The following is a 16,864-nucleotide window of genomic DNA, read 5'->3' on the forward strand; positions in this document are numbered from 1 at the left end:
CATAAAAGTGTCAAATTAACTGAATAATTTGCTTTTGCTTACTTACTCACTTAAGAAATCGGCGTTAAATTACTTTTATCTAAATAATATTAGTTTGTGCTTTTTTTTTTTGAAATATTTCACAATTTTAAATAATAAAAAATTTGTTGGTGTAATTATTAAATAATTATGTTTATAATTATTATGTTTATAAATGTGAATTTACTATGATATCAAAAGTGGTAGTGAAAAGTTTTGACAAAAGATAGTTCTAAAGTATCTTTGGTAATCATAGAAATATTAGCTAAATTGGAAAAAAACATTATAATGAGATTACAATCGTCTATAGTGAAGAAATGTACAAAAATCGTAATAAATTTTTAATATATCTGCTTTGGATAATGGAATTGAGGTAAGTGTAAAAAATTTGTATTTATTACTTTTTGAAGGAACATTTAGTTAAGGTTATAAAAATCACCTTTCCCTTCACTTCAAGTCATATTTAGTACTACTTTCTAAAGTTAAAGTTTCGTTTAAATTGTATATATATACATATATATCAATGATTTGAAGGTTTTGTTTTGTCTGACTATTAAAACGTTAACGAGCAGAAAGGGTTTTAAATTTAAATAAGAAAATGTATAAATTCTATATATTAACCAATTCTGGGTAATATATTATATATGAAAAGTATCTAAAATTTATAATTTGACATAAGTGCGTAAAAGTTATTGCTGCAAGTTTTTAATCTCAAATTAGTAATACACATGAGCTTACACCTATATATTTGTTGCGAATCTCATGCTCTTTAGATATTGGTGAGATATGTGTATATATTAAAAAAATTTATAACATATTTCTGGAATTTTAACGTTGACACATTTTTATATGGACCACATTTTCTTTCCATGCAGTGAAGATATAAGGCGTACATATTTTTATGATATGCTAAGCGTATTCTCATTATCATAGGGAACATCGCTTTTATTATGATTTATTTTTTTAAGTCGTTTTTAATATTTTTCAAATATACTTACAAAATCAACGTTAGATAACCTAATTAAGTTAATGGGATCATACCCAATCAATGATTGTAAGTTTGATTCAGCCTCGATGAAGATCTCTACAAACTTCGAAACCTTGTTTATACTATATATTACAAGGAATAATATAAAGAAATATGTTACATATACAAATCGCCGGTGTGAGTTGTAACACCGGCTTAATGATATGCAGCAGAAACTTAATAACCTGTGTATAGCGTCCTGCAAAGTTGGACTGAAAACCAATCTACAGAAAACAAAAGAAGTCAGAATAAACAATCGTGTTGATGAACCTTTGAAAAGAGACACAGAGACCATTGAACGTGTAAATAAATTTCAGTATCTGAGGAGTATTGCTTCAGAAATACAGGTTGACATCTTCTACAATTGTTCATTTAGATAAACGAACTCATTTTTAATAAAAAATATTTTCATAACAAGCTAGTAGTAATATATAAATGATTATTTTCTAAAATTTTCTTAAAATAATTACAAATAAATATCTCATAAACAAAAATTCACAAGTGTTTATACATCGACTATAAAAAAATACTTTTAATAAATAAACAAAAATACTCTTTTATGTACTCAAAACAAGAAGATTTAAACTGTATTTAGGGATTGTAGTTTAAACTAAATACCATATAGGATTGCAGCTTAAGTACCTAAATATCTTCTGAAAGTGATTGTAATTCTTATAGCAAAATGTATATAAACATTGCTATAATTACTTTGTATACTTTGTATATTACTTTGTATATTACGTTATAAGTGTCTTAATAAAATCTGTTCATTGATATCTTCTTAACATTCTAATCCAATACAAATGTTTCTTCTTTCTATACAAATTCGGAAATGAACAAATCATTTTCCTTTTTTCATCCTTTTCTGTATTTTGTCAGTACGAGATAACTTCTTTTATGAGTTGAAGTAAGATCACCTAACAATGATAAAAGTATCCTTTTAATAATATATTTTGTATTAATGTCAAGAGTAAAGTGCCCAGTTATAGTTATCATCAAATTAACAGTGCTTCCTCAATGGGCCATGTATATTTTTAGATGGTATTATTTAAAGGCATTTGTTGCCAATGCTTTGTAAAGTTATTTTGCAATTTACAGCATTGACTCTTGTTCAAAGTAAAGACATCATCTAGGAAACAATTATGCAAATATTTATTCACGTAAATACTCATAAGATCATTTAGATGTTACATTCCGATACTTTCGATACACCGATACTTGGTTCGTTCTTAAGTCTTTTAAGAAATCAGGTTATATAAATACATATATTCCTAACTTATTTATAGAAGGCAGTACATCTACTCTTTTAAAAAAAGAATGAGGAACTAATTTTGAAATGTTTGAATTCTAAATAAAAGTTAAATGTTAAAAATTAAGTTTAAATTTTTGAATGAAAAATACATTTTGAAAGTAAAAATCTCAGTTGAACAAAGATCATCGTTTCAACTTTTCTTATTTAAAAATCATTATATCGTTTAAATACGATTACACCATTTAAATACCATTAATATTCAACTGAAAGGTGGTCTATTAAAAAATTTAGACAAATAGAAGATTAAAACTTTTGAATTGTGTATATATCAAAAATGATAAATGATGTGTATATATGTTTACAGAATTTATCTCGGTGTTTAAGAAACTAAACCAACTTTTGTAAATAATATTAAATCCTTACCTTATTTACTTGGATCACGTAGCGACAGCACTAGGAGTATTGAACTAATCGGTTGTAGATAGTAATATAAGTGGAAGTAGAATATCAGGAAGCACACCTATTCGATGATAATTTAAGTTTGAAAAAACGGCAACACACATAGCGCAGGATCAAACTAGATGGCGCAACGTAACAAATAAAGTGGATTTATCATAAACCGCAAAGTTCTGTTGGAGCAATAGACGACACCAGAAGTCTTAAAAAAAAATAAAAAATTTTTTTAAGTCCTTAGTTTGGTAAAACTAACTTAATAAGTTACAAAGTACAATATACTGTTAATCTTTTATGTTCATCTATAGAAACTATTCATATATTTTAGTTGTATATAGTATATAATTTCTAACTATGATAAAAAAGAAGTCTACAATTATAAAGAATAAAAAGGAATCGAAATCTTAAGATTTGTAAAATCAAATTAATAAAATACTATGTTCAATATTTCGAACGTCTTCGGTCGTTATTTTAGGAAATATTTCATATAATTGTTGTAAATCGTTTCTAATGATGACTATAGAAGATAATTGATATATGAGGCGTAATTATTTTAAAATAAATTTATAATAATTAATAATAAAATTTATAATAATTTATAATAAATAATAAAAGTAAACAACATTATATCGAATAATTTGGTTAATTCGAAGTTATTGTTACAAGATTAATGGATAGTAAAAACAGTTCTGATCAATTTCACGTAAGATGGTTCATGGCTGCTCAAAACATTACTCCTAGATTCCTATATTCTATATATCTTAAACTACCTAATTTGTTGTATGCTTAGATAATATTTTTTAAATGTAAATTAGTGTGTAAAATTTGTATTCTGTCTCGAATAATCTGTAATATAAATTGATAATTATAAATTTTTTATTAGTATATTTAATAATACATGATAAGAAAGTCTATTAAAATAAAATTTAACAATTTTACCATTATTAATAATTATGCCATCAAAATAATTATTTTATCTATTTTTATTCAGTAGAAAAAAACGTAAATATTTTATTTTTATTAATTACTTAAAAGTAATAATAAACTATTTACTTAAAACAAAATTATATTGCTTATAAGCAATTTCTGCTTATAAGCAGTGACAATTTTTAATTCATTGAATAGCCAACGCTTACCACCCTAGTTGAAATATGAGAGACATAAGTAAATAAAATAATTTTGCAGTTTAGACTCGAGTTCTAAAACAAAGTATATATTACAGTCTATTTGGAAAAAATTGTATCTGAGCTCTAGCCTCTTGTATTTTTATTTCTTAAGTGTCTGCACTTTATAGAAGCGATATAAAAATCTTTTTTTTTTTTCTTGGAATAAACTTTAATCGTAACTGTATTTTGTGATAAGTATTTCTGTGATTATAAGATGATTTTTGAACTTAAAGATTTTTTCCTTTTGAATCTTAGGTATACATTGTATTTAGAGAGGTTTGCGCTAAGAAATCTGAACTGTTTGTTTATTAAATTTTATTTTTTGCTGACATTTCTACATAGATATTTTTTAAAAAAATGTTTATTTTGAGAATTTGAAATGTCTAAAAAGTTTTTAATATTAGTATTATATTAGTATTATCATTACTAAATGATAATATATTAATTATTGTTATTAGTATTTTGTAGATTTCATAAATTCATCACTCGAACGGTATTTCTGATAAAAAAAAAAATAAATACTTAAATACAATAGAAGTTTTCTACCTCTTTTTTGTTAATTGATAAATGAGTTCGAACTGTTCTACCTTCATTATATTATGTGCCACATATGGACATATACTATCCCACATAGTTTTAAAAAAATATGTAATCATACCAATAGAAAATTCATGTATTGTTGTATTAGAATATCCTGATAATGACTACCATCGATTATTAAAATATAGATTTAATAAAAAACAAAAATAACAATTAATATTGTTTTTACATATGACAATTTAGTCTAAAGTGAAAAGAAATTAGTAATATTTAAAAAATATATTATTTAATTCTATAGCAAAATTTCTGAAACTCTTAAACAACTAACACAAATTAATAAATAATTTATTTTAAAAGTTTATATTAACAAGCTCGAAAAAATTCTAATATAAAATTAATTGAAAAAAATTATGAAACACCTATAGACGGGTCCTTAAATATATCATTAAAATAAAGTAAGGACCATAAACAATAATAAAGAAATAATATATATTTAAATAAAATGTACTGAAATATAGTGAAACAAAAAGTAAAATAAATTAAATTAACATAAAAAAACCTAAAAATAAAATAAATACCACATAAAATATAACAATTTTAATTAAATAAAAGCAAATAAAAAATAATGTAAGCTAAAAATAAACAAAATGTATCGTGAAGTCGGTCAAGGGTTAAAGGTTTTAATTTTTTATTTGTTTATGTTTATAATTTAATTTTAATTTACATTTATTTTTATTTATCATACACTTGAAAATAGTAAGTATAATTAAAAGTTTTAATATATTACGTGTATAACAAAGCATCTACTTAAGTAGACATTAATGGTGCTCTAAAAAATACACGTATTAATGTAATCCACACCGAATGTAAGTAAAATATAATCATTCTTCCCGCTTAAGTTTGGGTATAAACCACAGTCACCAGAACACAGGCAACCTCAATTGGTCAGAACAGTCGAAGCTGCAATCATCTGATCCCCGTTGTAACAAATTCACACTTTCGTCAGGTGATGCAAGTGGGGAAACTCACTTACTATTAAACACACTCCCAACAGTTTTATAATTGCGACGATATTTTAGTCGCCTGTTACGACAGTTATGCCTCAGTAATATTCTAACTCCCTACTCGCAGAGACAGAAAACAGAGAGAGAGAGAGAGAGACAGAGACTATTAAAGACACACCATAATACTCTTGTATGGTAGAACCTTTATTATCGTTTATTAAGGAGGCAGCAGGAATAAGGGCTAGATGCTCTGCTGTGAGTTTGCCCAGCTAACATTTTCCCTTAATCGCTTTTTCTATGTGAGTCGCTTCTCTAAGTGAATGCCTAGGAATTTGACGCAGGAACATTATATTATATTCTAAACATTTATGACTTCTAGAGGATATGTTTCTCTTCTCAGGGTATTTGTCACTCAATTGTATTTGGCTGTATTACCTTTGCGATAAAGATCTTTTGTGCAAAAAAAAGTTTATAAAAAATTGTAAACGAATTGTATTCTTACTTTGAACATCTAAATGATTCAATTATCTCTAGTTAAAATCAGCTCAACTGTACACTGTACATTGTAAAAATACGTTATCCTCATACAATTCTAATAAATATCTATCATATCTGATGACATTAATTTAAATTGTTGATTCTACTGAAATTAATTGTCAAATGGTGTGCTCTGGATATTAGAATACAACGTTCTTAAAAGAAAAAGTTCTTGTGCTAAGGTATTGTAGTTTATATATAATATATTTAACTATGATATTTAAAACTGGAGTAAAAATTCCAAACTTAAACTGGGATCTGGGGATGCACGACTACTATTATTGACAAACGTATTCTCTTGATACCTCTATTACACTTTTTGAGGTTCTCATAATAGGTTTAGTAACTCATGTACCAGCTGTCTAAGACTTAATTCGTGATTAGTTTATATGGCACTCTGTTTACTAATTGACAGTAACACTTGTCTTGAATTTTTTTAATAAAAATTATTTTTAGAAAAGTTCGAAACTAGCTACAGTTAGTTGATTTATAGAGATACCATTTGTAGTATGAGTTATTATTTTTACACAAAATTGAGGTTAGCAAATCATTAAATCATTCGAAATATATTTCTGTTGTTCTAGTAATCTTTCAAAATAATTTAGTATTATGAATTTATGCAAATGCCAAAAATTAATTTTTTTTAAACTTAGTCAAGCTGTCAAAAAAAAAAATATAAATAAAATTTCTACAATTTGGTTAAGTCATTAATCAAAAACAAAATCCGTTAATTGAAGTTCTCTATTTTAGACACATTAACTTTTATTTATGGACAAACATAATAAATAACGATTAAGCCATATAAAATAAAAACAAAAAAATTTTGTGTCTTAAATAAAAAAAATTTCACATAAAAAATAAAATTTAATTTGAGGCATCGTTTGAGAATTTTCTTATTTTTTAGCAAAAATAGTTTCATTTATTTTTAATAATCTGTTAGTTTCATCACATTTATTGAGTCATCTCGTATATGTACATATATATACACATATATAAATAAAATTTATATAAATCGCAAAAAATGCTTAGTCTCAAAATTATAGCTTCCGTTAAATACTGATGTGAATACTCAGATTATAATTATAATTAACTCGTTTCTTTTCTTAACTAACTCAAGTAATTAAAAGAGTTCGTGGAAATTAATGTATATATATATGTATATAAATATTGGTATTTATGTATATATATATATATATGTATTTAATTTATTAATAATTATAGTTTCGGTAAAAACATTTACTTCCATAATTAAAAATTATTTAAAAATATCTAAACATTTTTTTATATTATTTTTTTATAATCGATATGGCAGAATCCCTATTTCGTAATGATTAATGTTGTTTTTGATTTACTTACTTACCTTATTACTTGTTTGGTCAAAAGAACCCATTTTCGGATTTCAGCCTAACGTAGCACTTCTCTTCAAGTGTCTCTATTAATTATAGTTGCTTTATGAAGCTTTCCGTATGATATAAGTGAATACTCCATTTCAGACAACTTTTGTTTGGAGCGTTCGGCCAAATAGTGATAAAATAAAATTGAGTTTAGAAAAGTTTGCGACTTAAGAGGGATGTCTATTAGGAGAGTTTTTACAGTACGTGGATTTTAACATTGTTGGTGATTAGTATATAACTTCAACTAAAGACGATCTTGAGAATTATTTTCGGTCTGGTGACTGAATGTATTGCCGAATAAAATTTCGACAGTTTAAAACCATTTCAAAGCTTTAATCAAGCATAAGATAATTTTTAAGGGGATCTTCTAGATCGGGGTGCATGCATAGCCTATTATTTAATAATAATAATAATAATAATAAAAATAATAATAAGGGGAGTTATTGTAGTTAAAATTAGGTCACTAATCTACATACATTCTATATACGCCAGATAATATAAAAGTATATTATTTTTTCAACAGCTTCGGTAGGAAAGCAATACTAAATCATCTCCTAGTTATTATGACAATGCATATATGAGGCATTTTCTTAATATTCCTCATAACTATGGCATAGTATTTCTCCTACTAATTAAGATATTGGATATTAGTTATCTAATTCATAGGCGTTAATTAATGACTAAGGACATGTAAAGCATTTTCTTTATGTTTCTGATAGTTACGACAGAGAGTCCTATTTAATCTTCTAGTTTCTTTATCGAAAATAGTTTGTCAACAAATCTACAACAATTCTGACATTTCTAAGAGGCATCTCAAAGAGATCATTCCATTTCTTCTTCTTCATAAGAATAAGTTGATCTTTATGATCTTGCGTTTCACAAATGAGTTTAGTAGTTTATTATGTAGCAATTAAAACTTATCACCCTTACAATGCCAATGCTATCGTACATTTTTAAAAACGTACCACGTTTCAGACAAGGTGACTTGGTATTCAATGATGTATTAAAATAACATAAAATAACATTTCAGAAATATTTTCAGCTAGTTGTTTATTCCGACAATATCGAGATCATTGAATTTAGCAAACGAGATGTCACACCTACTTTTATTGCTACCTAAAAGTGATCTTTATGGTAAATATGAATTTAATGGTATATATTGGTTAAATGAATTATATATTAGCTGATAAAATATCATATTGGTATAGGACCAGGTGCTTGTTGGCGTCTTTACTCTCAAAACTGCCACGGGTTTTAACTATATTATCGTAACTACCAGTCTCAAGATCATACGAAGAATTGTTAACGCAAATAGGTGCTACTATGGGTTTAGTTTACTTTCGAATGACAGTATGTTACTTACACTCTATAATTCACTTATTTAGCCTGTGTTTGTGTATGAACACATAACTTCTATTATAGAATAATGATTCAGAGTGTTTGAGAAAAAAGTTCTTCGTTAGATCTTTGATGTTTTATTAGCTCGTGATAGCTAAAACATCATTGAGCTTTAGAGTTTCATTATAACATTGATATTATTAAGCGATAGCTATAAAATCCAACAGTTCCGATTAATTGATCAAGTGAAAATGAAAGGCGTTCCTCCAGATAAATATCTGTTGTCGGAGGAGAAAACTGAAGAAAAGACCATATCGAAGAGACCATGGCGGAGGGTTCAAGAACTAACCGCTCTTGATGTACGAGACTGGAAAAGAAGTGCATGAAACAGAACCGCATGGGCTACTGTTTTGTAAGTTTGAAAGCTGGCAACGGCTTGTTAGTACGAATGAAGTAATTAAGTTAGAAGATCAATTTTTATATAAACTAAACTCTTCTGAAATATAGGGTGTAACAAGTTACAAAAAAAGTGTGATAATTATTTCTCATGAGATTTAACTTTGTTTCAAGCATTATTAAACTAAAGTTAACTTCATTCAAGGTTTTTATTTATTGGTAAGTATAGACATACAAAATTTATTTCCGAATATTTGGTGTTTCAATTTAAATATATGAATAAAAAGTTTTTTCTCACCACTTATTTTAAGTATTGAATTAAACTAATTTTAAGCTCAAACTTTCTAAAGTTGTTCTTTTTTTTCATCCGACTTTGGTAACATCTTTGATTTAAATTTTATTTTTTCTACAAGTTCAAATGGGACTATACAAAATAAAAAAAATAAATAAAATACGAGAAAAATAGTTAAAGACAAGTAAAATTACAAAATACAACAAAATTGAATGTAATTCGTTAACTTCCCGCCTAAACACAATCGGGCAATCAATCGTCGGTCTATTCTTGCTCTGCTTATTCCTCCTACCAACTTCGATTTAACCATACCTCATTCGAATCATACATCTGAGTTTACTCAAGAAAAACCTCATTAAAATATCCAATTAAGCACAAAAGCAGCAAACTGAAAAGGTAATTTTAGAGGAAAAAATTTAAAAATAAAATTGGAAAAAAAAAATATCCTCTAACAAAAAGTAATTGTACTAAAGTAATGCTTACCTAACAGAGTTGTACTCGAAAGGTGCTTAATAAGTAATTTCAACTGGAAATAGATTGTCTGAACTGTCTAAGTAAATGCTCCATCGAAAGGCGCAAATTAAAATGAATTTTCACATTTTTAATTCGGTCTAGAAAATAAAGATCGGTGGCACAATAAATCTTTGAGCCGGTACTTTAGAAGAAAAATTGACTTAACAACGAGAAGATTGGTTAATTGGCTTTAAATTTAAAAGAATTTCGAAATTATATAAATTTTTCATGATTAAAATTATTCTAGTAGTGGGACAATGCTTGAAAACGTATTATTTTAAATCAAAACATAAATTTAAAAATTTCTATATGTAATTTTGTAAGAAATTAATTTTTTTAGAAATGGGTTAATTTCTTAGAACTTGAAGGAAGCCGTTGTCTTTGAGACGGACTTTGAAATAAATTATTTATCACTTACTTATTTTCTCTTTCACCAATATTCGTACTCTGAAATTGATCAAGGTATATATGGGATTGATATAATTGTATGAAATATTTTTTGTTAATATATTTGAATAATCTTAATTTGGTGCCTAGCCTCCAGTCACTAATTGAGCTTCATAGACTGGAGGTCTGTCACCAACATAGCTCCATCCTTAACTGTGGCTTCATTGACGTTAGGATATTACCAGCATAGAATTCAGTGCTGAGATTTGCATTCAACAACTGCATTAAGCACAGAGAACTCACATATCCATTCGGTTATGTCAACTTCATCATCACAGATGTTTCATTCCTGTGCTTAAATAACTAAATGAAGCTATCAGCTATAATTTATAATTTATAATATAATTTTTCAGTTTACTATCGGCATAAATCTTTACAGATGAATAGATAGTAGACAGTTGGAGAGATAGATAAATGATAAATTTATTCATTTTGAAATAATTATGAAAAATATAGTTGATGTACACATATGGTGATAACTCAGATTTATTCTATATATTATAACATTATCATATCCTTTGCATAAAAATTAATATTTTTAGGAAAAGGAGAATATTTTGAATATTCGAAGTTAGTCGTGGTCAGTTAAAATAATTTTTGCTTTACTACTTATTTATGATTTATTTATTTAATAAGTATTTTTAATCACTATATAACAATTATTATTTAAATATAATATAAGTATTATTTAATTATATATTATGTATTAATAATTTTTGGATAATATAAATATTTTAACCAACTTTTCATAGCAAGTGTATGAAGGATCCGCTAAAAATTATATACCGTCTTTCTGTTAGATTATAAACTTACTAACTAAAAATCTATGGAATACTAAGTATTTATGAAGCCATCAGATAACCAGAAGCAGAGTATTATACTCTTTGCCATCATAAGAAACTCTTATCCTAGAACATTGTAATTCAAACTGATTCTTTGTTAAAATTTAGCTGAAATGATAAGAATACTACAAAGCTAAATTTTGTGTCTAATTTTATTTAACATCATTAAAAATTAATACTAAGGAATACATATCCTTCGCTATAAAGTGTAAAAAGTAACATATACGAATATACCGATAGTCATATGATTCAGTTATTTCGGAAGAAATTGAGAATATGGATATATTAAAATATTTAAAGGAAGAATGTGAGCAATAACCAATAGATGAGTTAAGAAAACAGTTGAATTTTTGTAATTATTTACTCTAAAAAATTAAGTTAATAACAAATTAATTGAACAATGAATGTAAAGAAATGATTCAATTATATTATTACTAGTTGATTATATTGATTCACTTAGAACTTTTGGGTTATCCTATTACCCCTATAAAATTTAGGGGAATAATAACCATTTCAAATGATTGATTCTTTTCCAAGGAAGAGATTCACTAGAACATAAGCTTCAAGTATATTTACTTACGTTTCATGTGCCTTGGTTAATGACAAAATATGTGTAGAACAGTTTTTTCATTTTTTTTACAGCAGTGGCAAGAGTTTTTGAAAGGAATATTCAAACATCTATCATGATGTCCTAACTAGGAGTGATCTGTCAGAAAGCCCAGCATTATAATGATTTGAACATTATAATGTTTATAGACAATTGCAATGATATTGGTATACTAATATCTTTATGAGGTACTCCAATGATATTAGTAAATGTTTTCTATTTAGAACAATCAATGTATGTATATGAAGTTCTATGTTCCTCCTAGGAGGATACATATAAATATACATACTATTTGTTCTCTACTTCTTTGACTGCAATTATTTTCAGAACTTTCATAGAAAATAGTGTATACTGTACTGAAATGCGTTCAAGATTGTTAAAGAATGCACAAAATAAAGGTAAAGTTTTTTTTTTTCTTAAATAAAGCATTATAAAGCAATATTTAGATTAATTAGAATAAAAAAGAGACCACGTGTTTTTAATTTAACTTCTTTATTTACAATCAACTAGGATTTAAAATCTTAAGCACAAAAATAATTTAACCATTTTTTATATATTTTATTTATTTAGTAAAATATAAGATTGCGATCACCCAACAGATTAATAAATGTACATATGTCCAGAGGAAGAAGGAGTTTACGAATTACGTATTTATCATATATTTCAGGAACTATGTCTGAATTTATTCCAGCCAAAAAATTAGAAAGTAGTGTCTATTTAAAATATATTTACTAACTAAATGTTAAAATAACTTAACTAAATTATAATTATCATTAAAACCTTTAATATTCAGTTGTGGCCCGTTTATCTGAAATAATTTAGACAACTGTGTGATAGTTCAAATACATGCGTGATCGGACTTTCTGGAATCACATCTCATGAATAGAGATCAAGTCAAGGGCAATGCGATTTTAAAGATTGTTTCAAAATTTGCACAGATATTTTTAAAGTTATAATATTATTTTAAATTTATTAATTTACAATTAAATATTTTAAAATTTTTCAAAACAAAATATTTGGCAGAACAATTAAATGTTCAGTCATAGTTCAAAGGCCAGCAGGGTTGTTGGTGTTTATTACAGTATTTTCTATTCAGACTTAATTGATATTTATTTTAGAATTAATTATTTTAAAATTTATCAAAATAAAATATTTGGCGGGAACATTTAATAGTTCAGTCACAGCCGGTCTCATATCAAAAGGTTGTACATATTTCAAAGAGAAGTCCTTGTATTCATCGATTAACTGGTATTGAATACCGGGTGATAGAAATCTTTTCGAAAACTGAAAGACTAACGAACTGATCGGAAGTGTCACACTACTCTAACAGATGTGGGCATCCCTTTAACTCCATTTGCGTTAAAAATATATATTTAAATAAAAAATGTATTATATTCTTTCGCTAAGAATATAAAAGTAATGAATTCTGTTTATTAAATCTGTTTTTTAATATAATTATTGCAACAACGACTCATTAAAAATCACAGAAATGTGTTAATGGTCATTATTATTTTAGGATTTTTTATATTTCAATTTTAATTTAATTTAAATAAAAATAAAAATGGCGGAGCTCTAAGTTTGAATCCTCTTTCAATACTACCATTGTTATATATCCGCATTCAATAAAACAACCGATTGCAACGAGAGTTTGAGCATGATAGACTCTAATAATTATTTAAAATTGAAAGAGAGAGTACAATACATAAAAAATTAACACATATATAACAATTGTAAGTGAAGGTCTGAGAAGAAGATATTAGCTCTCGTGTCACACAGCTCTCATAATTCGCCAGAAGTGTATATATCAACTCTAGGGTCTATTTTTATCAAAGGTCAGTGTAACGGATTATATAGGTATTAAAGATATATACCATTTTATTCATGTAACACACTAATGTCACAGTACATAATAGTGATATCTTTGCCTAAACTTCATTAAAGCAGCTATTGGGGCTTAGTAATAATTTCCATTGTAAGTTTAAAATCTGAACCCCAAACCTCTACTGCTCTGTCATACTTAAGATTGTTTTTTATTAAATTTTCTTCAAAATAATGCCTTCATTTGTCTGAGAGTCTGCAGTGAGCGAGCATACAGTTTCTGCTGCCATTTGTCTGATTGATGCTACGTGAACCTTTATGTTCTCTCCTTTAGATTATTGCCTTTCTTAACAATAAATTAGACTAAGTCTGTCTGCTTTTATATAAAAAGGGCTACATTCTCATTGCCGTAACAATCCTAACAATACTGCACATGATCGGTAAGCAATTTTTATAAGTGATCGCGACTGCAGCGTGCGCAGTACACTGAAAATTATATGTAATTGAGGTTACCACTCTTCTCTCTGCAACAAGCAAAATATTTCTGCCTTAAAAGGTTACTAACCAAACCAAACATAACAAAAAAAAATATGGAAAAAATATAATAAAAATAAAAGAAATATTGTGAAAAAATCAAAAGTAAATTAAAACATGAAGCAGGAAATATTGCAATTGCTGCTTTGGATGCAGTTAGACGGACAGTTGAACGTTTAAACGATCAAGATCAGTGCGGCTTTGGTTGCCCCAATTGAATGCTTCAATGTTGTCTGCAGTGCAGTTACCACAAATGCATGATTCAATGATATTTTTTATTGAATTTTTTTTATTTTTATTATTTTTTTTTTTACATTTTCAACCTTTTTTGGACTTTTTGCAGCTACAACAACAGAAATTGTAAGCCACACAGATTTCTTATACAATAGATAATCGGAAAACTGATCAGTCAGTCATTTACTTGGCATGTTGTCGTGGTCATGTTACTGTCGATGTTTAGTTCAAGTCCAACTATTATTTACACATAATATTGAATGAGTAAATAAAGTCAGTGAATTACATGTAGTTGTTGTTGTTGTTGTTATTGTAAGTAATGGCAGTAATGGTAGTATGAGTATATATCTACGAGCAATTGGAATGCAGTCCATAAAAGCTTGAATGCAGTCCATAGAGAAAAGTTGATCGTCTTTCAACATTGAAAGTTGTTAAAATTGAAAGACATTTAAGGATTACATTTTGTTCTGGTGTAATTCGCTTTATGGTATTGTATGTCTGTAAAAAATTCTTACTTCATTTAAAAGTACTTATTTAATAAACCATGGCAAGAATAATAGAGAACGATTCTGAGTTTTTCTATACATAGCTTTTATACATAGCTTTCTGTCAATTTTTTGTTACTTGACAAAAAATCATAACGTGTTCATAGAACAAAGTATTGTGTATGTATTATTAAAATTAAAGACCCTATCTATATAATAAATAATTTATAATAGATAATAGGTTTGATAATATGCAAAAATTTAAATACCGAAGAATGGTATTAATGGTATTAAGAATGGTAATAAAAGTGATGCAACTGTGACAATACATTTATAAAGTTTGAATTAGGAACAAAAACTTATTCAATTACATAAAAATGTTAAAATCTAAAATTCTATCAAGAAATCAGAAATTCTACTTGCATAAATCTTTACATAACCCACATAAGGCTATGTATGCTAAAGAATACAAAAAAAAAAAATAGCTATTGGTATTCGAAAGAAGAGTAACTTGGAAAATATGTAGCTTAGCTTAATTATCAAGCGACAAGTTGTAGTAAAATACATTACGATTTCATTGCTTGGGATAGTTATATACTTCATGTGCACCCTATGATAAGCCCTTTTAATGGTTCCGATTGGTGGGTAGTAGGCCGAGGAAAAGATGATTTGTTTATGTATGTTAGTAGATTATGTTTATGAAATGGATAAGTGTGATTGGAGAGTTGTCGGATAAAATGTAATACATAATTACGATTCAAATGAAAGTCTATGGTCCTTAACTCAACAAACACCTATAAGAATCGAAAAAGAATCAAAAAACATAAATGGGAATGGGTCGGTCACACTTTGCGTAGACCGACTGGTGACACCACAAGAATGGCGATTGAATGAAACCAGATGGGTAGCAGAAGAAGGGATAGACCTGCTCACACCTGGAGAAGGTAAATCGACATCGAAATGTTACACATGCGTAAAAGGGGAGAGATGAAGCTATTGGCCACCAATCGTACCGAGTGGAAGATCTTTGTTACGGCCCTATGCTCTTCCTAAGAGTTAAAGGATTACATATATATATTCATATAGGTCAAAAAGCACTGAATAACACAATGTATAAATAGGATTAGAGAACTGTCAGATCAAATGTAGTACATTTTTACTACAGGTATTCTGGCGTATTTCCTTTAAGCGCCGGTAGACATGCACTACAAGAAATACTACAAGTAAGGCCAAGCTTAGCTCTATGCCACCCTGTAGACCAGTATCCTGTTAAAACAGATAATAATCTAGATGCTTCTATATACTACTATATATGGAGTAAATTGCCCATGTAGTCCGTGACCTGACTGCTAAGGAAGTATGAGACTAGAACCGGGTATTCACAGAGGAAATGTTTAGTGGTTTATTTTTCTTTTACATTAAGACTGAAAAGTTTTCGGAAATTCTCATTTAAAATTCGCGCGCTGTATATTTTTCGATATTTTAAGTTTATGTAGTTTGGCAGCACTGTCCTTAATTACTATGCCAAAAATGAGCTCGATCTGTCAGACAGTTCGTTTACGGCAGCTGTTGAAACCAGTTCACCTCAGTAGTGCGTTGCGAAATGTCTTCGACGGTCGTACGACCGTCCTGGAAGGCTTTGTACCACTCATAAACTTGAGTTTTCGATAAAACTGATTCCCCATAAGCCTTTTGTAGCATTCGCAACGATTCTGCACACGAAATTTCGTTCGAAACACAAAATTTGATGCAAACTCTTTGTTCAATATTTTTTTCCATTGTTTTTTTCGCAACGCCCTACTGAGGTGAACTGGTTTCAACAGCTGCCGTAAACGAACTGTCTGACAGATCGCGCTCATTTTTGGCATAGTAATTAAGGACAGTGCTGCCAAACTACATAAACTTAAAATATCGGAAAATATACAGCGCGCGAATTTTAAATGAGAATTTCCGAAAGCTTTTCGGTC

General features: G+C 27.6%; 1 protein-coding gene across 1 annotated transcript in view; it reads left to right on the plus strand.

Annotated features, from left to right (window-relative positions):
• Positions 1 to 211: 211 nt before the first annotated feature.
• The window catches only part of LOC119679913 (protein Wnt-2), a 56,930-nt gene continuing 40,277 nt past the window's right edge, over positions 212 to 16,864 (plus strand). The window contains exon 1 of the mRNA XM_038092504.1: positions 212 to 391. Coding sequence (XP_037948432.1) covers positions 336 to 391 — 56 coding nt within the window. The 5' untranslated portion in view covers positions 212 to 335. The remainder of the gene's footprint in view (positions 392 to 16,864) is intronic.

This window comes from Teleopsis dalmanni, chromosome 2, assembly GCF_002237135.1.
Source record: "Teleopsis dalmanni isolate 2A chromosome 2, ASM223713v2, whole genome shotgun sequence".
In the NCBI taxonomy this organism is placed as follows: Eukaryota; Metazoa; Arthropoda; class Insecta; order Diptera; family Diopsidae; genus Teleopsis; species Teleopsis dalmanni.